Raw genomic sequence first — 26,580 nt, forward strand, 5'->3', positions numbered from 1 at the left:
TGGGCCTCTATGCGAAGATCAGGTGCAGAGCAATGACTCAGCACTGCTGAGATTAAATCAGAAACCCTTTGTTTACACCACATCAGCTCAGTTGCCATCCAGTTATTTGAGATCAAAAACTTCACGCAGTGCCTTTCCAGAGTTCCCTCTGAAATGCAGCACAAGCCAAACAGATCATTCGGGACATTGCACTGCACTGAGCGTGCTGCGGCGATGTGACGTGTTTGTAAGACGAGCGCTTATTTTTGACTCGTTTTACCCAGGAGTTTGTCCATCAGATCGGAAAAATCTTCCTTGATTGTCAGCAGTATGGCCCCGAAATGTTTCAGTGCCCATGTTACAGGACATGCACAGAGACCTCTGGCACAGGAGCAACCCCCACTGCCTAGTCTCCCTCCAACAAGAGGCAGGTTGAAGAAACGGAAATAACACAAAACAGGTTTTAGATTCATTCTTTAATGAAAATGTACAGTTCAGCTTAAACCAGGTCCACACGCTAACCTAGGAGTACCGTACATATGTTATTGCAGTTACCAGTACAAAACCATGAGCTTCAGTCTTTATTTTTGAACAGTTCCAACTTACAGATGACTTACAACAGATTATTGTTATGTTACACTGGAAAGTGAAGAAAAGAGGCATCTGATTTGATTTATGAAAGAAAATGAGGCTGGTTTGCAGATCCCACAACCCTTCAGACTATAGAGCATAACTCTATTTCCTAAAACTATGGTCAACAACCTTTCAACTGGAGCACTCCCAACCATTCCCATTAACAAGGCCTTTCAATCATTAGCTACGTAGTGCCATGGGCACATGATCATCAGCACAGACGTGGCATGATAACTGCTCCCATTAGGGAACTAATGGACTGCCCAGAGGAACAAGCAGCAGCATCTAGTACACTAAGACCAGGGCTGCACTGTCCCTGTAATAGACCACACAAGATTCCTGCATTTACACCTGTGCTAACTAGCTTTTCCTGGTTAAAAACTAAACCGAATCACTGTAATATAGTGAAAATGTATTTAATTCCAGATTAGCCCATGAATTCAATCCAGTGTATCCATCCGGAAATTATTAACGATATTAATGACACTGTATATACAATCGTTAACAACAAAACTTTTTTTTTTTTTTAATTGGACTTAAATAGAGTCAAAACCAAGTTATCCTTGATTAAAAGTCATTTTATAAGGTTAGTTTACAACTTGATTTAGTGCAGAATTAATGAGCATCTTCTCCCGTTGTGCTGTGCTGAAGTCACACTCTTCTCATGACCCAAACTCCACCGTCTCTGCAGTGATGGGTTTGAATTCATACTTCCCCCTCCCGTCCATATGGAGGTAGTACTGAGGACAACAAACAGCCAAAGTTACATTCCTACAGTCTCAGTATCCCGTTTCTCGCAGATTCCATACCTGCCAAGCTTAGGAAAATATTTTGAGTACCACAATAGTCAGTGTAACGCTTAGTTCACATGCTTTTGCACCACTTCGCTTTGCACGCACACACAAGCCTTTCTTCATAATTCTAGTTTTGACTGTTGAAGTGATCAGGCAAAATTGTATCATTTGACCTGATTCTAAAATATCACTTGCACTGCACTGGGCTATATTATGATACACTTGCAAGTCAAAAGTTTGAGTACGCCTGCTTAAAACAATTTTTTCATGATTAATATTTCATTATATGATATGTGTGCTAATACAAACTGATAACCATCAGTTAAGTGAATTGCATTCAATTATTTAATAAAAATGGAAATAATTTATTTTGTATATTGTAACATATGTTTTCATTTTCAAGTATTTACAGAAACTTATGTTGTAATGTAAAAAATTATGAATAAAACCAAGTTTCTGTTCATGATTTCCATTTTTATTTAATAATTAAATAATTGAATCAGCTTATAGGCACACATCATATAGGCCTAATGGGAAAACAAAAGTATTCAATTGAAAAATTATCTAGGATTGTAGGCCTTTGTAACTAGCTAAATTATTACCTGATGCTCCTAGGTGGCTAATGTCAAAATCATAACTGCACAATGTGCAAAACGGACGTTTTGAGGGGCGGAGGAACAGCCATTGCTCCTGATATTTTGCGAGGAACTTCTGGGGGGCATGGACCAGAGACTGTAAAAAACATGGGGCATGGACTCGCTTCATTTTAGTAGGTCTGCTGCTCTCTCTCTCTCCTTGTTAGTATTCTCGTCATCTGACGTCATGATTATTTTCTAACTGCAAGGCTGGTCGGGTGACTGGCTGCAATAATAGGAATTAGTTGCTACGTTAGCAGTCTATAGTCAAACACCTTTGCAATGGTCACTTTGCTCCAACAGAGCGTGCGCGATTCAAAGTATGAGTCTCCGTAGCGTTTGAGTTACTGCAGCTAAATTACTCCATCAGTTATTCGCACGTCTCCTAACGAGGCTAAATCGTATGCGAGCTACTGCTACGGATAACTATATACACAAATTTATCTCATTACGATATACCCCTTGAAATGCATCATCTCGTTAAGTTACCTAACATGTTTTAACGTTTTATATGTTAACATTACGGTCACATTTTTGTTCTTGTTGATTATTACTCCCCACTTCCCATTTTACCTCAGCAATGCAGCGTTACGCCTCGGTGGATAATAAAGTACCGCTGCGTATCAGTGGATGTTGAGTGGGTCGGGGAGGGGTTACAGAACCACAAGCACAAGGTCGTAGCATCTGGTTCAATCCGAGGAATGTAGTTTAAATACCGAACAAATGTACAGTATTGTTTTGCATTATTTGATTGTTTTCCGTAATTAAATTACAATAATATATATATATTTGCGTAGTTTCAGCTGGCATTTCGTACCTGCGTATTTTGACCAAGAATTGCGTGGTTGGTACACAAAATGCGTGCAGGTTGGCAGATCTGAGATTCTCAGTGGGACTCATGCCATTCGCATCTGATTATTAAGCAATATGTTTGCATTTAAGGAGAATTTAAGGGACATGTATGCATGAAAATAACTCAAAACGAAAACAAGGACAGACATCCTTCGGGCATTACAAGTGCTTTTTGTGGATCTGTGCCTTTTCGCCATCTAGTGGTAGACGAAAATTACTGACATTACTGTGAGGGAGCCGCCCAGTGCTAGACAGAGTGCCCATTTATAGAGCTCTTTTTTTGCAACTCAAAAGTAATGCAAGGAAACCCCATGGAATCTTATCAGATGTAGGAAAAACCTGGATGTAGTCATGAGAAACTTGAATTAGCAAATAACAGGCAGTGGTATGAAAACTGTATCTCAATGGGTAAGATTATTGAAAAATAATTTTACTAATTCATCATGACAAGTTGCAAAATTACTTCAGATGGCAGCTGTGGCATTTTTGATCAAGCAACTGAAGTTGAACTATAATGTAATAATTTTATGTTTCCTTTTAATGCCAAGATCAGATGCAGTTACACAATAGTGGTTCAAGGAAAATTCTAATTAGTAAGAAACTGCAGTGATATTATTGCTACACTATACAGTACCATAAATACTTAATTTCCGAAAATGACCCCTAGACATTGTTCACTAATATTCAGTATATTAAACCTGCAGTTGGTACAGACTTTTTTACCCTTTAAATTTGAACCCTGTCCCCTTTAAAGCTGCAGTAGGTAACCTTTTTTTTAAGATAATGAGTCATGCTCAGTTGTTAGGAATCATAGAAAGATCTGCTGTGTGAGAAATCCAGCACCATACGCTGTGTTTATACCCTCAAATTCTGCATTCTAAAACCAGGGAATTCAGCCCAAATTTTTGTTTACAAAAAGTAGTTTACGACATGAACCAATCAAAGAGACAGACTGGTTCACGGAACAGTACACATAGCTAGATTCATTGAGAAAGAAATTATTTCACCATAGTTTCATGGTGGACAAACGACATGTTCAGACGCTGTGAAGAAAAAAATTAAATTGGATTGAGCTCACTCTAAAACTAGAAATGAGCTAAATTCAATGGCAAGAGCTTCGGGAGCAGGTGGAGTTGAAGACAGATGTGGGGCTTGCATCGTTTCTGCTGGACAGGTAGGTCTAAATTTGAACAGTAATTTATTAGACTTTCTGCCTGCCAGCCAATTAAGTAAGTTACCGTCAATGAATTTAGCCACCAACGTAGCTAGGTAGCTATTTTGATAACGTTACTTCATTCAGTGGCTAGTTCTTTGAAGAATTAAATGTTTGCTAACTTAATCTGTGTGATAGGTGAAGTTAGCTAGTTTACATAGGCTTGCTAGTAAGCTAACATTAGCTGTTGGATAGATCACGTTAGCTAGATCTGGCCAGAACCCTAATTGCCAGCTGTAGCTAGTATCGATTGTTGTCTATGGGACCAGACTTCCAAAGGGTCCTGTATGAGGGCTATGGTTGCCCCAATACATGCTCTGCCACATAACTGTTTGACATAGCAACAGGTATGTGTACGGCACAGAAGAGATACCCAGTGTCAATCCTGTGCAGAATTCAAAACCACAACACTTAGGCACTGCGCCACAGCATCAATAAAAGCCACACGAACTGGAGGACTTACCTCGTGGTGCTTCCACAGGGATTTTCTGTGAGAAACTGTGAAAAGGGTTATGCCAACCTGCAAAATGAGAGAAACGTGTAAAATGTTAACACGCACAGGCGTAAACCCCATTAGTGATATCTGATATCTGTGTGGTGCCTGTTGCAAAGAGAACCGAGATGGCTTTTATTTTGAAGGATGCCGTGCCAAAAAAGAAATTCCTGTTTAATGAGAATACGAGTAGGTGCAGGTGTCTGCTGAGGCTGGTTACCGTTCTGCAGTGGCTGTAGATGTAGTCCTCCACATCCACACTCACGGCACTGGTGCACTCATCCAGAATGGCAAACTGGGGCTTGTGGTAGAACAACCGTGCCATCTGGACACAGCAATTCCATACAATTAGCAGGACAGATATATTTCTGTTACAATACTACTATAAAATATCAAATGGTTATTGCAACAAAGCATGTCGTGATGATTAGAACAGGTAATTCAGCCAAACTTAGTTTGTCAATTTGCCTGTTTACACAATATATTTGTTCATACAGTGCTTCCCAAGTACAATAAAATATACACATCATAGCTCATAATAGGTATGAAATTCCTGTAGTGCATCTAGGAAAAGTATAATAATAAAGACATGGCAGACATACTAGTGCCAATGAACCCTCTGATTTAGGCTGAGTGCTGATGTAGGTGGAGTAAGTATGGTGCAAAAGCATGATAAAAGGCCATTTCTAAGGCCTGTGGAAAATGGCAGCACTCCTCTCAAACTCACCGCCATCCTCTGCTTCTCCCCTCCACTGAGAACGTCCATCCAGTCCTGCACGGTGTCCCACGTCCCCTCCCTGTCCAGGATGTGTCCCAGCTGGACGTTGTCCAGGTACTCCTTCAGTACCTGTTCCAGAGCACACAGACCTGATCATCTGCCTTAATGAAGGTGTCCCTAACTACACTTAAAAACACACCTGAATTACACACGGTTATCGCGTTGCTGCAATGTCTGCTGTACCTTTGAGAGGGTGCAGACAAGTACACGCACCCTCCGAAAGAACACACAGGACAAGACAACTGCTTCTGTCCCACTCAGACGCACCAGCTGGGCCGCTGTATAGGAAGTTGCAACTGACATGCAGTCTGTAGAACTTGCAACCAGTATCCAGTACTGCACAGCGAGTTAGAGGAAATCCTACAAACCCCCCAAACCCTGGATGGCACTGGTCAGCTACCTGCTACACAGTCAGTACTGGTAGGGACTAGGTTAGGTGTACATGTGCTTTGTACCACTGTAGAAAGCACAGCTGCATTTGTGGAATGCGTTCAGTGAATTTCCTCAGCCCAAATGCTAATGTACCTGATCAGAAATGCCTTTCTTCTTCTGGTCCTCAAAGGTGTCTGGGTAGATCACCTGATCCCGCAGGGTTCCCAGGGTCATGTACGGCCTCTATAATGAGATTCACCAGATCACTCACTCAAATCAAAATGGCTCATTAAATTCAACTGGTTGGCTCGAAAATAACAGGACAGTTATCCAGTTATGACAAAATACAACTTATGCACTGACACTTTCATATTGACATAAATATATGGAACATGTGATATATTCAGAAAGTGTTATCCTTTGTTAAAGATCACACAGCTGCTCTGATTAAGGTGTTGTGCTCAGGTCTCTTACCTGCGGCACGTAGAAAAGCTTCCCCCTCTCAGGCTTGGTTAGGCGTCCACCGAACAGAGGCCAGAGCTGAAATAGAAATGGATGTAATTCAGTCCGTTACAACCTCTAGATTAGAAGTTTCCTGCATTAGTGTTCAAACTGTAAATGAGATTCTTAAAATGATCACATATGTTAACGCCGTTCATGTGGTAACAAACATAAACGAGTGAAGAGAGCAAAGCACTTTGTGCATTTTCAATTGGAAAAAACGGCTAGTTCAAAGAAATACTCTAGTTTTACAGAGCTAGGGCGCCTACCTCTCCAAGAACTCTGAACAGGGAGCTCTTCCCACAACCATTGGGGCCACAGACCAAAACATTGGTTCCAGACCTTACCTGAAGAGGCAAAAAGAATAATAATAATAATCGGTTTTTAAATCCTGGTTTACAATCTGCACATTCAATTTAATGTGTTTCCTGGCATGCAGTCCAACAAGTCTTACTCATTTGAACAGTGATAAAACCGAGGCCCACATATATTTTTCACATATTTAACTTTAGATATGAAGAACCAATTTATCTAATTTCAAATACCATTGTGAGTTACTAACTTATTTCATTTTAGTCAAGTTCACTGAGACTCAAACGGTTGGCACATGTGAATGATTAAAAATAGAGGCACACCTCAAAGGTAAGATCTCTGATGAGAATATCACCGTTGGGCGTTGCTAAAGGCGTATGTTCGAACCTGAAACAGAAACACATCCACCTGTGCATACTGTTCTCAGTTCAAAAACTAAAAAAAACCAAGACATCAGTGAAACAGTCCCCGAAAAACTGAAAACTTTAATAAAATAACTACTGCAAACATTACTGGTCCTTTCATTATAAACAGAACTGAACATTACTCTCTGGTGAATGAGAGTGCATACACACATTGCATTTCACAAACTTACTTAATGATTTTGTCCGCATTAATAATCTCTCCGCTTCCAGGCACCAGGGTGAGTTTTTCTCGCATGTCCGTTTGAACTTAAATACAGAAACACATTCATTAAGAAACCTTCACACACGCTCCACATTAAAAACACGTCACAATGATCAAACAAAACTTATCGTGCAATACCATTTTTGTTGTTGCTGCTAATGTTATGCTGCTGCTAACGTAACCTCTGTGATTACCATATCGTTAATCCAAAACTAGTACTTCCGGTTTATTAAAGTTTAAGGTTCAGAATGAAGCCAGAATATATTTTTTTGCTCTCATAACAAACATAAAATACCGCTACGTGCTTTGCATCATCGCTTCAGCCAACCACCTCATTTGTATGTTGCAGCCAGTCGGCTCCCTCCTCCCCTCCCCTTGCTATACATATGCATTGGCGCTAACTGTAGTCTCTCCTGAACTATTTTATCTTAATCTGTTAACTACCCAGCAACATCGACGTGAATGCGATTAAAATTATTTACAACATTGACAACAGCATCAAGTTAGCAAATCTGTGAAGCCTAAACCTATGTCGATTATGCAAGGAAGTCATAGCTGTGGATATTGGCACTGAAAATGGACTATTAGCGACTGGCCATATTTGATACAGTAGCCTGTTCCCTGAGGTAACTCTCGCCATATTTAAATCGACATGAACAAAGTGGTTACAATTGTCTGTCAAGTTAAAACAACTAACGTTAGCTACCAACGGGTACTGTAGTGGGCTACATCATTTCCAGAATTCCTGCAACAAGTTGGCAAATCTATATTCGTACTGTGATGTGCAATATTTATTATACAAACTTATTCAAAGCTGTTGAATGTTAATCAACTATTGTTTTAAGATGAATGCTGTCACCAGATATTCATGTAGTTAGAACATGTCCCTTTCATGCAGAGTATCTCTGCATGAAACCCTAAGTTGAAAAGAAGCCATTTTTTGTTGAATAAATGTTTTCCTTGATACGTTAAATGTGCAGTATGCAAGTTTGTTGAAGAACACTTTTGATGATATTCGGTTAAATTTTCTTCTTTTTGCTCTATGAAAAAAATCTGTCTCTCTGACAGCCCCAGGCTCTGATATCAGCCACACTGAATTTGACCACACCTGAATCTTAGCAACCAATCAGGATAGAAACACTGAGAGCATCCTGCTACTCAAAAGCACACGCATATGTACCAGTGCTCAAATGGTTACCTCCTTCATTCTGAGAAACCATGGTACGCTCGTATTTCCCAGAATTCAGCTCCTTCAGAACCTTCATCAGCTCTGTTATCCTAGCTGTGAACCTGTGGTATAAAACAGGAGTTCATTACATTATTCTCCATAACTGAGCCCGTTATTGAGCCCATATTGATCCAGAAAGAGAGTGATCTTACAGGAAAGCATAAGAGCTCCAGGAGGGCCCTGAAACTCACCCTGAGAGCCTGGTCATCTCTCTGCCGGCCAGCACGATCCTGCCCAGAGCCTGAGACATGCGCAGCAGCATACGGCCACTCTGGTAGTAATCCTGCGAGGGAGGGGTCAAAGGTCTAACACAAGCCGCCTCACATCTCACAAGGCCACCTTGTTCCTCACTAACCTAACAAGCTAAAACATACATAATACTTCTGGATCGTGTAAGACCCATGAGGGCATTTCTACTGTGGGCCTATCCTATGATTACATTTATTTAGCAGACGCACCTATCCAGTAGCCTACAGGGAAACTGGTGTGTGTAATTTACGTTGCCTGTAACAGTTCTCTATACTCGAGCACTACAACAAATACAATGCGTGCGTTTGTGCGCCATTTGCTTGAGCTAAGTGTCTATGGGTTAGACTATGCATAAGTATTGCAGTGCAGTAGCCTATAATGCTTAAGGAACTGGCCTTCTACTGGATTCCCAGATAGGATACGACCCGTTACCCTTGAGTAAGGCAACTTGAATTTGCTTCAGTATACATCCAGCTGTATAAATGGATATTATGTAAAAAGAAATGCAAAAAGCTGTGCAAGTCATTCTAGATAAGAGCATCCGCTAAATGCCTGTAATGTAATGATTTAGAGAATGTGGAATTCAGGCGGTTGCCTTGTAGGACCACATGATCCACTGCTGGCTTTCAGGGAATTTTATATCTTCTTCACCTCCAGCAGTTCTGCATGTGAGCTCTGGAGGTGGCGAGGGTGAGCCAGATTCAGGAAGGGCCGGCTAACCACCAGGTAGCCCACAACGGTGGCCAGGTCTGTGAAGAAAGAGAACAGAGAGCCACATAGTCCTGCCCATCAGCTAAACTCAGTTTTACAAAGTTCTCAACTTCATTTGAAACATTAAGGGACTGATTTACTAAGACCTTTAATATGCGCAAACCCTTTTAGCACACGCAAAACTAATATTATTGTAATAATATGATCATTGGTTGTGTAATTACTTATGCGTGTGCTAAAAGGTTTTGCACACGCTAAGGGTCTTTGAAATATCAGGTAACACTTGTCCCCTTGAGCCTTGAGAATCAAGATAACTTTTCCTTACACTTGGCAATGATACTGTCCACAAAGCCCATGGAGAAACGGAAGAAGATGAAGTTGTGCAAGTGGTCAACCTGAAAGCCAACCATCACACAAGACACACGTAAACAACAGTCTTTCTGCACGATGACACAGTCCATTAGCAACAATACAAGACCATTTTTTTTTGAATGGGCTACAGACTTTTATTTACCTTTTAAATTTTAAGATCCCCTTTAAAGTGACCTTAATTAACTAGCCAACAGTAATGCCAGGTATGAGTGAAATACGAGTCAGAACTCCTCACCAGCTTCTGGAAGGTGTGGTAAATCGTCATCTTCTCTCGTTTGTTGCCGTTGTAGAAGGCAATTTCTTCGCTGCAAGAGATGAGATGTTCGTCAAGTCAATTCACTTCAATTTTATTTCTATAGCACTTTTTACAGAGAACTGTCACAAGCTCCAGTGTGTTCTTTCTTTAGGAAAGAACACACTGGGGCCCAGAGCGAATCTGCTAGCTGTAGCACAAAATGGGTCCGTTTGACCCAAGAGTTCACGAAAATGGATGACCCTGGTGCCCAGAAGGATGTAAGAACCCACCTATTTGTGATGAGGCGGGAGTTGACGAATCTGTACTCTCCCTCGTATCTCTGCTCCATCACTGTCATTTTGCCGATGGGTCTCCGTAGCCTCGTCAGGAAGAGCCCGGAGATCAGCAAGTAGGCCATCATGCAGGTAGGGCCCTGACAGCAAAGACACGCCATATCGCATTATGCCATGTTTGAGGGACATTGGACTGAACTATGGAACAATAAGACCATGTGCGGTGAGACACACTTACTTGGGCACCGATAGCACTTGTCAGCTTGAAGATGTACAGGCCTATGTCAAGGAGCGGCTGGAACACAGAAACATTATAAAACAATTTCATTTCACCCATATTTTTAGATGAAAATGGAGTTTACCCATTGTCTCTGGTAAATCTGGCTTCCTTACTTCATATGTTCAATTTTAACAGCTGAGCAATGTTGTTATGTGTGATTTATAGTCTAAGTGGTTTATGATTTTATCTGGGGGCTAAAATATATTATGTGCATTTAAAACTCTGATGGATAGAATTCTGCAGCGTTATGGTCTCATATACCAGCTACTGGTGACAAAGATAAAAGAGCAGGTGTGCAATGATTATGGCATTCATACGTTGATTATCATTTTCAGCCAGCAAGAAAATATCAAACATGACAGTGCCTAAAATTATTTTTTCATGGAGAGCAGTTACATGTGTCTTTCACTGTGGTAATTGGAATGGACACAATTCCAATAGTTAATCTTCTGTTTATTTGTGTTCAGGAAATATTTTGATGAAATAAATGTGTTTGAAATAATTTCCAATACATTAAATAAATAGCAAATTAACATTTTCACTTCTGTCTATTCCAAGTACTGTAGCAAATTCCAAATGTACCCATTTCCACACATATTTTACATTCAGAAATATTTCAATCAAATGCATGTCTTTGAAATATTTTTCCAAACATCAAATACTGTATAACCTATGTATACAATTCAAGAAAATGTCTTCAGTACTGCATAGATCTTAAAAAAGCCAGAAGAGTGGCTATATACCTTGCTCAGGTTGGAGTAGAGGTCCACCACACTGTTACAGAATTTCTCTACATCCTGTGTGAGCAGCTGGTCAGCATTGGCAATGCGATTATCCAGGTTGCCCATTTTGTAGTAGGTGTAACCTCTAGCATGGGAATAAATTAAAAGCTGTTGTAGCACTAGTGGTAGCAGGACAAATAACAGTGAGAAGCATGAAATTACAAACACATTTTTAAACACATTGTTCTACCAATTATATGCACTTTTTGAAACCAATACTTCACTCTATAAAACATTTTAGCCGGAGTACAGTCCATTACAGTAGGTAATGGCTCTGGTCACTCCAGAGCTTCATAGTGCCTTTCTTAAAAAAACTATCTGACTTTTCCAGTGAGGGCAGGTGGTAATCTGGTTGGACATGATGCAACTTATAAGGCACACATTTTTCAGGGGGAGTGTTCAGTTGCTGTAGGACTTACTTCAGGTACTCATCATAAAGGTGCTTGGTGAGCCTCACTCGAAATCGAAGTTTCAATTCATAGAGCCCCAGCTTCAAAAAGTTGTTTATCAGGGCTATCTGGAATGAGCAGAGGTAAAAGTCATTTCATCTGACAACCTACAGAACAATAGTTGATTGCCTTTGATACACCTGGCATGTTTTTTCAGGTTTCACCCATATACAGCATTATTTTTATTTTCAGTTTGCCAGGACCATACTTAAGTATTTTTATACTGTTCAATCAATAATTAAATACATTTTACATTGCATTGCTCATAACCACATGGTGTATTAATCCCATGAAAACAAACATCATAAATATACTCAAATTTAAATAGGTAAATTTTCCTCACAAACAATAGATCTGAGTATGAATAAGTTAGTAAACCACAGTTTTCTGGTAGTCACTACCTACGAAAGCCACACTGGCCTGTTATGGGAAAACCACAGCAGATTAACAAAAGCTTTTTTGCCATAGCATGTTAAGCAGCTACTATAATAAGGCTATTGTTGCAGGGGAGAGTCTGTGTGCTAGATTAAAGGAGAGCGCAGACAAAAAAGATGTTTTATGTTACATCAAGCACAAATGTGCGTGTATGAGCATTCAAATTCCAGGAAACATTAAGTAATTATAGCTCTTGAAAGACAGGTCAGATTATTTTTCCAAAAAATCTTTTATTCATTTTTGCTAAGCTCTAGCTGGCAGGAAGGTGGAATTTTGTCATGTACCACAGCAGGAGGGTTAAGCTCTAAGTATAACAGGCAAGGCCTGCTTGCATGCTTACTCACTATGTAATTACTTAGGTAAGCATATTCAATTTCAACTTCTGACTAAGCTCCCCATTAATGTATACACAAATGTCAGTATTTACTCTACATTAACACGTATAAGATAATATCACTCTAGGCATAGGGTCATTATAACAACTATATGGCGCTTTTATGTATAGAATTTAGGACATGACGATTGCACGATATGAAAACGACAAAAAAACGGCTCAAACGGCCCACTTACAAGAGGCATGGCTGTGATAAAGTTGTACAAGTACCTCTTGAAATCTTTTGTCGAGCGACCGATAATTGCACTGCAAACCACAACATGCACAAAAAGAACAAACAGTCAACATGTACTGCATGGACCCAGAGCAGCAGGAAAATAGCACAGAGGAACTGCAGCCGTTACTCTGCAAGAACCAAGAAGACTGGAACCCTGAAACTCAGCAGTCAGGTCAGTCAGCACCTTGTAAGCCTGATACCCTTCTGTGTTGAATAATGTAAATAAGGGAGAAAAAAAGTGCAGTATGCATAAGGCATTTTATACCATGGCGTCACTATCAATGGTTTGGAAACAGATATGCTCAGAGAACACTGTGAACTAACTGGTCAGGGCCACTCTGCCACGATAGGATTAATGTACTGATCTAGGATCATGTTATAAACTAATGCACACAAAGCCCACACAGTTATTGATTTTAATGTCTTTGAATGCTTTCAAAACCAAAGCCACAAGAACAGTGATTACCAGAGGTATGGCAGTAATATAGGAACAAAAGTGCTTCTTGAACAGCCTGATATCTCTGCTAATGATACCACTGCAACGGATTAAAAAAGCAATTAATATTTGCAGATAGAAATTACTGAAACCACCTTTTTAAGGTTAACAGAAAGGAAATCATTACTGGAAATTAACCAAGGTTCTTGAAGGAAAAAATAATTAACATTAAGGAAATGTATTTAAGAGAAACCGGCTTAAAGTTACAAGAATACAAAAATGGGAATCATAGGAATTGCAGAAAGTGGGGCACAGTGGCAGGTTGCAGGAAATCTTTAGAGTGAAGAGATGGGACCAGTGTTGCCTCCAAGCAAATGGCAAGGTGTAGAATTTGGGTAACAAAAAAAATCTACGACCAGGTCTAAAACCCCAATTCTAAGATTACAGGCACTCACTTTATTTCAATGACTGCCCAGTGTTTATTGATGACGCTATGTGGTCATGTGGTCACATCGGGGGCCTTACCTTTCAATCATAGTCCCATTCTGGATCATCCACACATCGCAGTATGTGCGAGCCACCAGCATCGCGGCGATGAGGACCATATACCCAGACTGTGATAGCGGTACAGATAAGGGGTGATGTCACACAGTACCATGGCAGGTCAAAATAAGAGTATACCTGTCACTGAAAGACCGCCGTCATCCAGTTACATGATCACTTGAATGAGTGTATTTGAGCGTGTGTATGGCTGGCTAGCACAGATGAATATTCACAGTTCTAATACTGTCAAACAAATTACTAGCATTAATCGCCAGTTGTACTTCGCTACTGTAAATTTACAGCACAGACAAATCAGCTGAAAAAGGCCAATAACCTTTTGCATGGTTAAGATTACAGCTGATGCAGTCATCCCAACCATGTGGACTTTGCCTGTTATTGGATGCTGTTACAGAATAGTTTGGAAACACTAATGCTTATGCTTCATGTGGCGTTACACAATAAACACTAAAATATATTAAAAAGCAACTAAAGAACCAAAACCTATAAGCACTACAGTAAATTACTGAGTGATGAAGAAAAGGTAATTCCTTAATTAAATGGATATAACAGACACATCAGTGTTAGTGAATTTTTCAGAGCATCATTTCCATTTTTATATTTTATGTTGTTCTTCCCTATTAGCTAACGTTGCTAGTGTGTATAAACTCCACCAGAATGAAGTCTGTCAAGTTATAGTTTTTGTGAAATTAGAGAGTTTGTGGATGCTCTGTAGATTTAAGCACAGTGTATACAAGTTGATGATGATAAAAAGGAAATAGTCAAACCTCTTTACAAAACATTCTGGGCACCATGATCCTCACGATCCGGCAAAGCCGCGAGAAGAAGACCTTGTCCACTGCTGCCCTGTCTTTCTTTGCATCTTTCTGCAGGGAAATCATACATTGTCAAATATTGCTTTCCTATTTCTGCAAATGCAAGCCTAACTTGACAATAATGAATGTGAGGATTTTCAAACATCAACCACGTCCAGAAATTTATCATGCAAGGTTGTGGTCTTAAAATTTAGGCTAAAGAGTTCATTGTACTTGTCACACTGGTATAACCAGAAATGTGGAAATGGAAGCTTACATCATTGCTCAACTGCAGTTCTGAGGACCCTTTTTTACTGCAAAGAAAACAGAAACGGTATGTACAGGTGAAATACACTTAAGTATGGAACAAACGAATTCATATATACATACACAGCGCGATTTACAAAGTTGTCACTTCATAGTCGGTTTCATATTGCTGATAATGAATGAAACGCAATAAAGTATAGGCTAACGAGATTGCAACACTAAAAACTGCACGCTGGCCTGTTGCCTATTTCCTTTGAAAGTCGTTCAGGTCCCAGAATATTTATGTGCATGCTTGACATTTCTAGCTAACGCCGATATCAAGCAGGAAACCAGTTATCAAAGCACAGTTTACACAATTGTTAGGATTCACACATACTTGTAAAATACAATATAACAGCAAACATAACGTTTACAAATTAAGAGAATAGTTGCAGCGTATGCTCGACCGTGTGCAATGATGAACAGGGGTTGCTTGAGGCTGGTGTATAATATTTTACAGATTAGCCTTCGTTCCTAGGGCAATAAATACATCCATTATGCACATCTTCGAGAAGTTTGCATTGCGGTGCAGTGCGTGGCATCAAAAGCAACACAATTCGTTAAAAAAAGCTAAATGCAAGGGTACCATTGCCGAATTTGGAGTAATCTGCGCTACCCGCTAACATTCCAAACTGGTCGAGCAGACTTTCTATGGCTAGTTCACTAGCTATCGAAAGCTACATTATCCAGTTATGGTACAAAACGGCCAATTGTTACAGTGAACTGCATCGCGAGGAAAATTAATCACGTTTATGAATCTGTAGTAATCACGCCACATACCCGTTATACTTGGCTGATCTCCGTCTTTGCCTGAGTAGATACAAAGCAAGTAAAACGCCACCAACAATGGAAGAGTTCTTAGCTGTCAAGTATTTGCTGATGGCCGCCATGTTTCCGACAACGAGCCGGTCAGAGTGCAGCGAATTGCATGCCGGGATAGTGGGAACCGATGACAACGTTGTAGGGCGTTGTGACCGTTGTGGCAGCTGTAGGCGTCGTGTTGCGCAAAATTATGTTCAAGTTCACTGATAACCATGTCATGTTTGAATTAACGTTACATATGCCTGATAAGTTACCATATGAACATGCAATGAAATCGGCAAATTTGCAGAGATTAGCGTAGCATCGCGTTAAAAGGCAATCACTGGCGGCCGTTCTCTCACGTTAAGAAATAGGACAGTATCAATAACGGTTGTTGTTTAATAATACTTTTTTTCTACGCATTTTGACCTTCTCATTGATGCTTATACTCATGGGTGTACTTTAGAGTATGTGTTGCTTAGGCAAACACGATGAAATGCGTATGGTCTGGCAAGAATTCAGTAAAGAATCAGTAATCTTAAATAACCTGCTAAATTCACTTGTAACCAAAACAGTTTGGGCTACTTGTGTTTTCCATTAAACTGAAATGCATTATTTTAATTATAGCCTATATTTAAAACTAAAATACTAATGAGTATATAAATGTGACCAAATTAAATTGCATTTCAAAAACATTAATATTTTTGCGCGATTTTGTGCCAAGGCTGCTGCTATACATAATATAGTCCACTAGATGGATCATAGAGCCACAGCGCGCGTGCAGTGTAATTCGTGTACAGCCTGGAGTATGGTAGTTCTCTAGCTCTGTCCTGGGGTTCCCCTGTCTATGCTGGTTTTCATTCCAACCACAATACCAGGATTTTAACAAGCTGGTATTTTATTTTATTAATGATATGCTTTTCATGTTTAGAGGGATATTTGCCGTTTTAATACGAATTATGCCAGAAATAGTGTTGCATGCTATGGAGAATATAATTGCTTTGTTATATTGTACTTTTTGTGCTATATTGCAAACTACATAAAAAGACGTAACATTTAAAAAAAATTAAATGCATGACAGTGGTTAATCAATAGACTCTCATTTAATTTGTTGAACTTTGGTTTTATTTCTTTAATAATTATTAACACACTGCAGGTTAGGCTCATTATCATTTGCATTGTTTTTGAATTCTTTGCTATCTTCCAGATGGTTAGTTTTACTGGTCAGGTGTCTACACATTCACCTCAATTTTTAATTAGATCAGTTAAAAATAATTAAACTCTTATAATTCAGTTGTTTGCAATATTACAAAATAAGCATAATTTGAACATAGGAATTGTATTCTTCATGCTATGCACAGCTATTTCTGATACAATGTGGTTTAAGATAGTAAATAATCCTTCTAAACACGAAAACACCTAATTAATAAAAAATTAAGAGCTAGTTAAAATTATGGGATTGCAGTTGCAATCCTAGAATTTTAATGTGGCCCCAGGATCGAGTTTGGGAGACACTGCTTTAGTTGACGTACTGACATTCATGTACTGAATATTATGTATGGTGGATGTATTAATTGCTATGTTCTGTACCAAACAAAAACAAAAACTGTATGACAAAATAGATTTGTATACACAAATTCAAGCCAAAAACCCACAATTTTCATGTTGTGACTGTGGCCTTTATTTCTTTTCTTTTTTGTTTTGTTGGTGTGTGGAGCCATCATCTATTGAACAAGTAGGCTAAGACTGATAAGACACACTCACTACAAAAGTAAATCAGTATGGTTTTCTGTTGGACCTGCTGTTCGTTGATCATCATTTGATACTAGCTGAGTCCCTGAGTGGCTATCAAAGTGTTTTGCCCTATTTTTACTTCAGTATGTATTCCAACTAAAGCCAGCAGATGAAGTGACTTGTTTCACAAACCCAGCCATTTTATGTAAAGATGTTAAACCTAATTATTTAAATTGCGAAACATAAAAAAATAAATAAATTAAAAAAACAAAACAATCATTTGATCATTTTTGTTGAATTTACATTTGTATTTAAGCATTTTGCAGACACTGTAATCTAAAGTGACTTATATAAGTGCTTACAAAAAGGTGTTGGCAATGAGTAGCTAATGCCAAGTCATTAGGGTCAGAACCATAGTAGCTGTTAATATGTAACTCAGAAGTAGTAGTAAATACATAGAAAGCTAAATACCATTGTAAATGCAAGATGAAGACTGAGAATGTAATGCTTCAAGGGTTGGAGGGTATAGATGAGAGTAGTAGGGGTATGAACGATGTAGAGTCCGATATTAGGTGAGCCAAGATGTAATTTAAACAGGTGGGTTTTCAGTCTGAAGCAGAAAATAGACTCTGCAGTTCTGATTGTAGTGGAGTGGGGAGCTCATTCTGCCACTGGGGGGCAGAGTACAGAAAAGTTGTGACGGGGGTGGGGGGGGGGGGACCTTTAAGGGAGCAGTCTGTAAGGTAATTAGAGGAATTTAATGGTCTAGCAAGGTTTGATAATAGATTGCTGATAAGAGTGTAGTTCTTCTTCATGCATCATAAGCCAGTACTACAGATTTGTGTTTTATTCAGGCACGAAACATTTGCCACAGTGGAGGGAAATGAGGAGAGGTGTGACATCGATGTAATTTGGCTGATTATGGATGAGATGAACAACAACATTCTACATGAGCTGGAGGGGCCTGATAGCTTTGGCAAGAATACCACCAGTATTCCAGTCAAGGTATGGGAAGGGCTTAGACAATCAACTCGGAAGCAAACAGTGCCTTGAAAAAGTATTTTCCCCTTTCCGGATTTTCTCCATTATTGCATATTTTTCACACTGAATGGTGTCGGATCTTTTGACAAAATGTAATATTAGACAAAAGGAACCTGTGTAAATAACTGGTTGTATCACATTAAGCAGCAATAACTGCTTCCTATAACTAAATGCCTCCTATAATTTGTATTCTGAGGAATTAGCATAAAGTAAAATAAAGTTTAGTTCTCCAACTAAAGCCTGCAGCACTATGAACTCATAGGGCTGCAACTACAGTCAACAAGGCCCATGGATTTCTTTGAGAATTCATAGCATTTCACTGACCACCAAACTCAGTGGCCTTGCTTCTTAAACTCATTTTAAAAAGCCAGCATGGCCGCATATCACTAAGGACACAGGGTGATGGAACTTTCATTCTCAGATGTTTTTATCAGCTGACTCTTAGTCACCCTAAGTTTTAAGCTCAACGATGGGAAATAGTGTGATCCAGAGACCTCACTAATCACTACACCATCCAAATCTACTTGTAGTGGTGATAACTGAACAAACACACAATCATTTCTGCATCTTCCCTTGTTCTTACATATATCAGTTTCACTTTGTTGTTAGCCAAAAATCACCGGAACTGATCCAATTTAAGGGGCTAGAATCTTTCTGAAATGTATATTTGAGCCATAATGTATGACTGAGGAAAGCAGTCATACATTAAAAAACCCCTAGGACCACATATTTCCTGAAAAAGTGCCCTAATAGTAGGCTACATCACATGTGAATTAAAATGACAGCATTTAAAGGAAGTTCTTTAAACAGTTTCCAATAATGTATTCAAAACTTTCAAGTCTAGGCTACTTGTTTATGTGTTTACTGTAGGCTAGTGTGTGTAATGTGTATATATACATATACTATTAGATCTATCATCATCGCCAATGCATACTTTTCAGGGGAGAAATTATATGCTAATATTTCATTTTAGTTTAGACACGCCTCTCTTAGGGTTTTAAGTATTTTAAAATCACGTTTTAAAGTTGATTCCTCAACATAGACCTTATAAAAATAGTCCTCAAGCAATCTGGCCATCTTGACCTTTCTAACGAAAGCGATCTTTTAATATGTGGACTGTTAAAAGTAGGATTATTTTCTTTTAAAAATCATATCGTACTCACTAAGCAATTAAAAAGACCGCTAAGAAAATTGGGCTCATCACAAAATTACAGGTTTTACAGAGACATGACAACAGCTAACACCTGTTGTTAAGGGGAGGGAAGCAGGATGAAATCTTTCCTTCCCCTGTTTCTATATAGCCAATTAGAAGTTTTCTGGTGCGTCATGTGACAGAGGGCGGAGAATGTTGCCGTAGACCGAACGGCGGTTCCAAATTTTTAGCAAGTATGAGGTTGCTGCGCGAAAAGTGAAACAGTCATATTATTAGCTACAACAGGCGGATTTATGAACGTGGATATATGAGCACTCCTTAAACGACCGTTTTTTGGGGGGATTTTCTCTCAAGTGCGATGTTACAGGATTATAACCCAAGTGAGTATTTTTGTAATTCAGTTGATGAGGAACTGCTGTTAGTTGTAACCAGCTAGCAAGTCTTCTCCAAAATAGTCAATTAAGATTTCGATATATGTAGGCTATGCCTTTGAATTTTTACTCTCTAGTTTAATCTGTGCGTTTCAAAATATTTGAAGGAACATTTACTCAAAAAATTTGGAGAATGGTATTTTGTGATGTAGCCTACAGCACGGTGCATCAGCTGTACGAGTATTACTGTAGTTATCGATAATTGCAGGACCGACGGGGAACAAACATGAAATTATGCTCAACTGGATGATTCTAAGAAATTGCATGGAAATTAATGTGCAAAAACAGCAACAGATGTAATCTAAAACTTGTTTGAAAAACAAGTTTTCTACGATCGAATGACGTAACGTTAGTTGCGGACTGTGATTTCATTCTGGTTTATTTTGAGGATGTCAGCACTGGCTATATGACCAGCTGCGTGAATTGTGTTGCAGTTTACACGTTGTAACATTATTTGTTACCAAACGCGTTGACCATTGTTGAAATTAATGTGTGGAATGAGTTATTTAAAGGCCGACCGGGGCAATCGATTATTTCGTAAATGTAGTTAACTATATACTTCATTTATACTTAAAATACGTCGATAAGCTTATAAACGACAATTATTGTGTTGGAGAATATTCCCATGTAAGCATGTTTTTTTGCTTGAAGGGACATCGGTCACCTTGTTTCCAGCAGGTTTAATTACTCGCTTGCTAATCCGATTTAGATGTAGTTTGGGGTGGTATGATTGACCATGTGGTCATAATGGGGTCTTTGGACCGACCACATGGTTTACATTTTTCTCTTTAAAATAAAAACTTTCTGTAATTATTTGACTTTTTAGAATTGTAATTTAAAATGCATTGTTTTTTTCCTGACATCCGAACTAATCTATCAGTTATATTTGACGCTTGACTGATATCCAGAAAAAATTCTAGTCTTGTGCAATGCTTGCAATAAGTGGGTATCTACAATATTACGGATCCAAAAATGTTTGCGTTGAATGTATTATTGATTTGTTGTTTTATTTGGAAGAAAACTAGACGCCGATTGAAATATTAAAACGTGTAAACCTTCTCTATAAACTGATAAATCAGTTCATTAAAACCATATATCACCCATGGATGAACCAGGGAAAGCATGCGCACGTTGTCATTGTGTGTTGCAGTATCCGGATGCAAGAAACATATCGTTATCTCTTTAACATGTTATAAACGAAGCCATCTTTATCTTGATCTGTTTCTTCGCAGACGTATGCAGTTTAGTCTTGTTACAGGAATTGGTGTATTTGGCATTTTAGCACGATGACTGAAATGTTTTTTTAGTTGGTACGGCTGAACAGGTATTCACATAATTTCAAAGTGTGTTTTTTTGGTGATACTTGGTGCCTGCCATTGTCATTCAGGTGCTGGTATTGTATGTTTGAAATATGAGGGTGTGGGGAAGTTCAGCTTAAGCTTCCACAGAGTTCAGATTAGATGTTTAGATGATACCCTGTATTGGCCCTGTAATCATTTTTCTTCCACCCAAATGAAAGGTGGCTTTGACATCCCTTCTAAGCGTTTATCATACCACAGATCTCCAGCAGACAGGGCGTCTGTAACGCTTCAAGTATTGACGCCTTGTAACCATGAGCTGCCTCACGTGATACAACCCATATAACAACCCATAGTGATTTCCACTTGTAAAATGAAAGCAAGCAGTCATTTTTATGTGTATGCTTTGTATTTTCAAAATTTGGGGAAAAAAAGGTCAGATGTGGTTTTCTGACACATGGCACCCAGTCTCTGGAAATGTGGGGTGTATATTTTTTTTCCCAGTGAAGCAATGCCTGCACTTCCTGTTCCTCCTGTATAGTTCCCTTTTTTGAAAAAGGTTCTCTTTACAGCAGATTCAGCTCTCCTCGGTCTGGAGTCTTGCGGCATCCGAGGGTAACGAGGCCAGAATTATTCGGGCTGGGGACTCTGTGGCGCTCGCCGGGATGCTACGGCAGAGCAACAGCGGTGGGAATAAGCGCTCCCTGGGCATCTCGCGGCTCTCCAACTCGCACTTCTTCCCCCTGTCAGCGGGCTCGGGGACCTGGGGCATGGGCCGGACCACCAAGAGCAGCTCCCTGACCTCGGTCAGCTCCGGCTCGGACGGCGCCGCGGACATCCGCGGTGTGGACCCCGACTACATCATGCAGCTGGTCAACGACGTGCGCAAGTTTGCCGAAGTGCTACTGCGTCTCAAGGAGGCCTTTCACTCTGAAGGTGGGTCTGACGTAACCTTTCTGAGTGCTGTTGGAATTCTTCTTCTGGTCATGGTGGGAAATGGTCAACTTTGGCAGAGGATAGCAGGGTGCTCTCGATCAGTCCTGTGCATAGCTGTCATGCTGCGCAGTCAGGAAGCTCAGATTTGTCCTCCTGCCTGTAACAGACCTGGCCTTATCCACTCGGTCAGTGACACCTCTTTATCTTCACATGGATGTAGTCGCTGGTCCAATCTCTGACGATAAGCCTAGTGGACATTCACAGTGTTAAGGTGGTCTGTCTGTTTCTGAAGCGTTCAGGAACGGCCTTCATTTTATCGACTGCAATGTGCTGATCATACGTGTCTTGTATTTCATATGAAAAATTTTCTGTAGGATTTTGTTGATTCTTTTTTCACTGATGAAATATCAACCTTTTCCTAAACTTCAGTTTTTACCGTAGCCAGTATGAATTGTTTTCAGAAGTTTGTTTGGTGGAATGGGCTTAGGTTAAAGAGTTCACTTTCTTGAGCTTTTTGATATTTTTTTCAGTTTTAGTGTATGTTTTCCATTGCCCCAGACAGTTTTGTGTGCAACAAAGGCTGTTTTCGATATTTACAGAAGTTTTTGACAACCTACTGGCTGGTATTGGAGCAATTGCAGGTTTGTAGTTTTGTTTTGTAGCAAAAAAATGTGTTAGATATAGCCTACTGTAACTCTAAAGCAGTGCAAAACATGTTATGCCTTCAGAGGTCTGTGTATACATTCTAATTATTTAAAAAATGGTTTGAAATCTCATTTTGGCTGGTGCTATGTCCTATGGCACCTGCATTCTGAAACATCCACACTCAAGAAGTGACATGGCTTCCTATAGGCTATCAGTTCATATCTTGCAACTCCTCATCCTTAAATTTGGGCTCAAAAAATAAGGTTAGGTAACAGCTGAAACTCTCTTCTGTTTTATAGGTGGACATAATTACAGCTAAAATTTGAATTCGTAAGTTTAGCTAATGTGTGGCATGCAAGAACAGGGGAACATCTGTGCAGCAGATATCCTTTGGTCATGGCAGCTGCATCTAAACACACCTGTCTGTCTTTAAGGAATAAAAGGCTTATGCTGCTTCTGGAGGGATAATGTCACTGTCCAAGCAACACAGAAACCCACAATTGCCTCTGTACCAGCCATTGTAAAGCTGGCAGGTCATCAGAAACTGATGTAAATATCAAAAATATCCTACAAATATTTTTGTCAGTGGTCTCCATTTCTTGTCTGTACAGTCTGTTAAGTTGTGAAGAAGTCTCACAGCAAGGCCCTTCCATTCTGTCTCCTGAGAGAAGTGACATTGCTAAAATGGCAGGTGCGAGGATGACAGAATGTTCCTTTGTAGGAAATGCAGTCTTTAGCCGCATGTCATAAGACTTGCTTCACACTTCCTCTTGCATCAGTACCTTATAAGACTGAAAATAGAAAGGCATAGTGGCTTTATGAGAGACGCTTGTAAAATAAGGCTAGCCTCTTTAATTAAAAACCTTTTATCCCCATAAGTAATCATGTCCAGATGTTAATGTGAGGTCCTTATGGTGTTTCTGAACCTTGCTAAAACGTACATGAAAAAGTGTGGGAATAATCACAGATTTTGAGTGAATGATCTTGTGTGCGTGTGTGTGTTGCTTGATGCTGTTCAGGTGGCTAAGACCAGGACTAGCTTTGTGGTTCCTGTTCTGCTGTAGTGCGTACTCAGTAAGCTGGTTAGCTGGCCGAGCGTCACTGAGACCACTGTCTGTGTCTCAAGGGGCCGCTGTGGTTGCCTGACCCCTGCCTCAGGATAAAGCAGTGTTGGGTGGCCTAGATTTGTGACTGGAAGGTCAAGGGTTCAGATCCCAGGTGGGACACTGCTGCTGGCTCCTAGAGCAAAGGAATTCACCTGACTTTCTTTAAAGTACAGCTGTGCAGAATTTTAATTTGCACTCCTAAGTGCATATTGAAATTCTCCCTGACTTAAGATGAGTGTTCAACAATTCAAGTGTATCCCCCCCCCCCCCCCACACTTCCTCATCCTTATACAAACATATGCACGCGATTTTGTGTACAAACACACAGTGCTAATTATTGTGCACTTTGAAAGCTTTTATGTGATTCATGTATTATAATTTATATAATTTATAGCTGTGTGTAACCTGTTATGAATGACCCAGTTGAAAGATCTCTGTGCTAGCTATATAGGCCTATGTGCTAGCTCTGTGCTAGAGTATGTGCTTAAAGCAAATTTTTATGCACTGATGCCAGTATCCTAAATTAGCATTCTGCAGTCAATAATTTTTAAAGTTGGAAATGGCAGGTTTGTGGATAAATGAGACAGGACTGAGATTCTGGGATTTGTGTAAAGAAGGGAATTAGTCTACATTGTAGGCTGAATCTATAGCTAATCATGTTAGCAACTGAACCCTGGCAAATGGCTGATGGCTGCACTGACAACTGCACTTATCTGCAAAATTTAGGCAAAGAGGAAAGGGCTCATTTGAAAGGGAGGAAAATTGGCCTGAAGGAAATGTGAAAGGGTGCCAGTGGAATGAGATGAGCCCATAGTTCCTAGTTTCTGACCAGTGCTTAAAAAAAAAAAATTACAAATTAACCATTTGCTAATTCTGAAAGAAAAGGTTTAGGCAGTTATTGTACTTATAATTATGTAATATACTGCATGCCTTGTAAACAGAAACAGAAACCAGTTGTTGTTGTAGCCTCTGACTTGAAAGTAAACCATAAAAGGATATTTCACTTTGGTATAACGAAAGTAATTCTGCGTAGCCTACCCCATTGTATTTGCATAGTGTGAATACTAGCAACATCAGCTGTCCCTGCTGACCGAAAACGGCATCGCCGTTCCTTCCGATTGTCCGGCTCCCAATTGACTCCCATTCACTTTCAGGACCTGGCCAAAATTAATAGTTATACCAAAGTGAAATACCCCTTTAATTAGGCATAACTTTTTTTCCTGTTAGTTCCTCATTTGTTTTAATGGAAACTAACTGTGGTGTATGTCAACATTTGAATGAGGAATTTCTTTGTTAGTCAAATTCCCAGAAGGGAAAGGATTTCATTACACTGCCTGTTTTTAAGAATACATTAACATACCTTTCCGCAATTGCAGTTGGGTCATATTAAATGTCCTTGGATGTTTTTTAAATTACATTTTCAATCAAGATTGACACTTGAATGAGTATTTCTACTTAGTTTTACTGTATGTATTGAGCTTGGCAGGAATAAACCTCATGATGATAAATGCATGGGTTAATAAACGTCTTCAGAGTGTGATTTGTGCCAGTTAAACGGGTGGGCCTTAAAGGCTGTGCTGTGCCTTGCCTGAGAATAAAAGCTCTTGTGAACCACTTGATATGACTTGATTGAAAGTGATTTTAAAAGCCTTTCAATTTATGACTTTTGTCTTGGAAATATCTCGCATTAAGAAAGACCTTTTCATTATCCTGGCTATTCATGAAAAGACCAGGCAAACACCCATCTCTCTCTCTCCTGCACAGCATCTAAAGTGAAGTGTGGGGTTCTGCGTGTAGGCCTTCGGCTCAGCAGCAGGAACTTCATTCGCAGTTAATGATGTGAGGTTGACACCCTTTGTCTAATGGATGTGCTCCTGAGTGCCCTGTGCTGCTGATTTGGCTGAAAATATAGTTTCCCATGTAAGAATAGCGGGAACCTTAGGATTAATCCCTCAGGGAAGCCATAGCCAGCTCCAGGAGGATTTTCATTTTTTTCCCCCCAAACTCTATTTATATTCACGCCACCTTAAATGGTGATGATCCAAGGTTTGTGTCAGCATGCGTGGTTTGAAGGAGTTTAGCTGTTTGTTGATGGGTAGTAATACCATTCCTCTTGAAGTTCTCTCAATATTGGGAGTTTCTAAGAGAAGGCAAGACATTGTCTGGATATCTGGATACCAGATTCCATGTGATGGATGTGACGCTCATGAGACTGGGGTTTTTGATGGTCTGGCCTGGCTTTGCTTATACCGCTCAGTTTGAAATCTGAAACCACAGAAAGGTCAGTCCTGTGCTTTATTTGGCTGTTTTTTTGTATCTGTAATGTGCGTGTTATTACCACTATGATAATAGGACCGAGTTGTCTTTAGATGAGAGGCGTGTAGTTCGCATTTACCCCTGGGGCCTTTTGGACGACTTGAGTTCAGTGTGTAAAAAGGATTGTAGTGACCACATGGTTGCGGTTGCCACCTCTCAGGAGTCAAATACTTTAGCAGCTCTCTCAT

The 26,580-nt window shown here is 39.7% G+C and overlaps 2 protein-coding genes across 4 annotated transcripts in view; one reads left to right on the forward strand and one right to left on the reverse strand.

The window, feature by feature from the left end:
* Nucleotides 1-436: 436 nt before the first annotated feature.
* Nucleotides 437-15,898, reverse strand: abcd3a (ATP-binding cassette, sub-family D (ALD), member 3a). The gene is made up of 23 exons (XM_064332223.1): nucleotides 15,712-15,898; nucleotides 14,903-14,939; nucleotides 14,599-14,697; nucleotides 13,796-13,884; nucleotides 12,794-12,863; nucleotides 11,759-11,856; nucleotides 11,301-11,424; nucleotides 10,516-10,572; nucleotides 10,275-10,417; nucleotides 9,985-10,054; nucleotides 9,703-9,772; nucleotides 9,318-9,415; nucleotides 8,609-8,700; nucleotides 8,388-8,479; nucleotides 7,158-7,233; nucleotides 6,886-6,949; nucleotides 6,520-6,597; nucleotides 6,224-6,289; nucleotides 5,903-5,992; nucleotides 5,327-5,446; nucleotides 4,820-4,924; nucleotides 4,570-4,626; nucleotides 437-1,352 (listed from the first exon to the last, which is right to left on the reverse strand). Exons 1-23 carry the CDS (start codon nucleotides 15,819-15,821, stop codon nucleotides 1,275-1,277), a joined length of 1,983 nt encoding a protein of 660 aa, XP_064188293.1. The 5' UTR covers nucleotides 15,822-15,898; the 3' UTR covers nucleotides 437-1,274.
* Nucleotides 15,899-19,842: 3,944 nt separating this feature from the next.
* arhgap29a (Rho GTPase activating protein 29a) overlaps nucleotides 19,843-26,580 on the forward strand; it is a 46,350-nt gene continuing 39,612 nt past the window's right edge. For 2 of the 3 annotated variants that reach the window (XM_064332238.1, XM_064332240.1), the window contains exons 1-2: nucleotides 19,843-20,040; nucleotides 21,962-22,325. In XM_064332238.1, the coding sequence (XP_064188308.1) occupies nucleotides 22,055-22,325 (271 nt within the window). In that variant the 5' untranslated portion in view covers nucleotides 19,843-20,040; nucleotides 21,962-22,054. The remainder of the gene's footprint in view (nucleotides 20,041-21,961; nucleotides 22,326-26,580) is intronic. The other variant, XM_064332239.1, reaches the window with a different exon arrangement.

The sequence above is a fragment of the Anguilla rostrata genome, chromosome 4 (genome assembly GCF_018555375.3).
Source record: "Anguilla rostrata isolate EN2019 chromosome 4, ASM1855537v3, whole genome shotgun sequence".
Taxonomy (NCBI): domain Eukaryota; kingdom Metazoa; phylum Chordata; class Actinopteri; order Anguilliformes; family Anguillidae; genus Anguilla; species Anguilla rostrata.

Bases quoted from the DNA above. Each gene is read 5' to 3' on its own strand.
- abcd3a (XM_064332223.1), bottom strand. From the start codon at position 15,821: ATGGCGGCCATCAGCAAATACTTGACAGCTAAGAACTCTTCCATTGTT. The intron at 10,573-11,300 runs GTATATAGCCAC...TCTGTGTTCCAG, and splicing joins TCTACTCCAACCTGAGCAAG to CCGCTCCTTGACATAGGCCT. The intron at 10,055-10,274 runs GTGGGTTCTTAC...CATCTCTTGCAG, and splicing joins TCCCGCCTCATCACAAATAG to CGAAGAAATTGCCTTCTACA.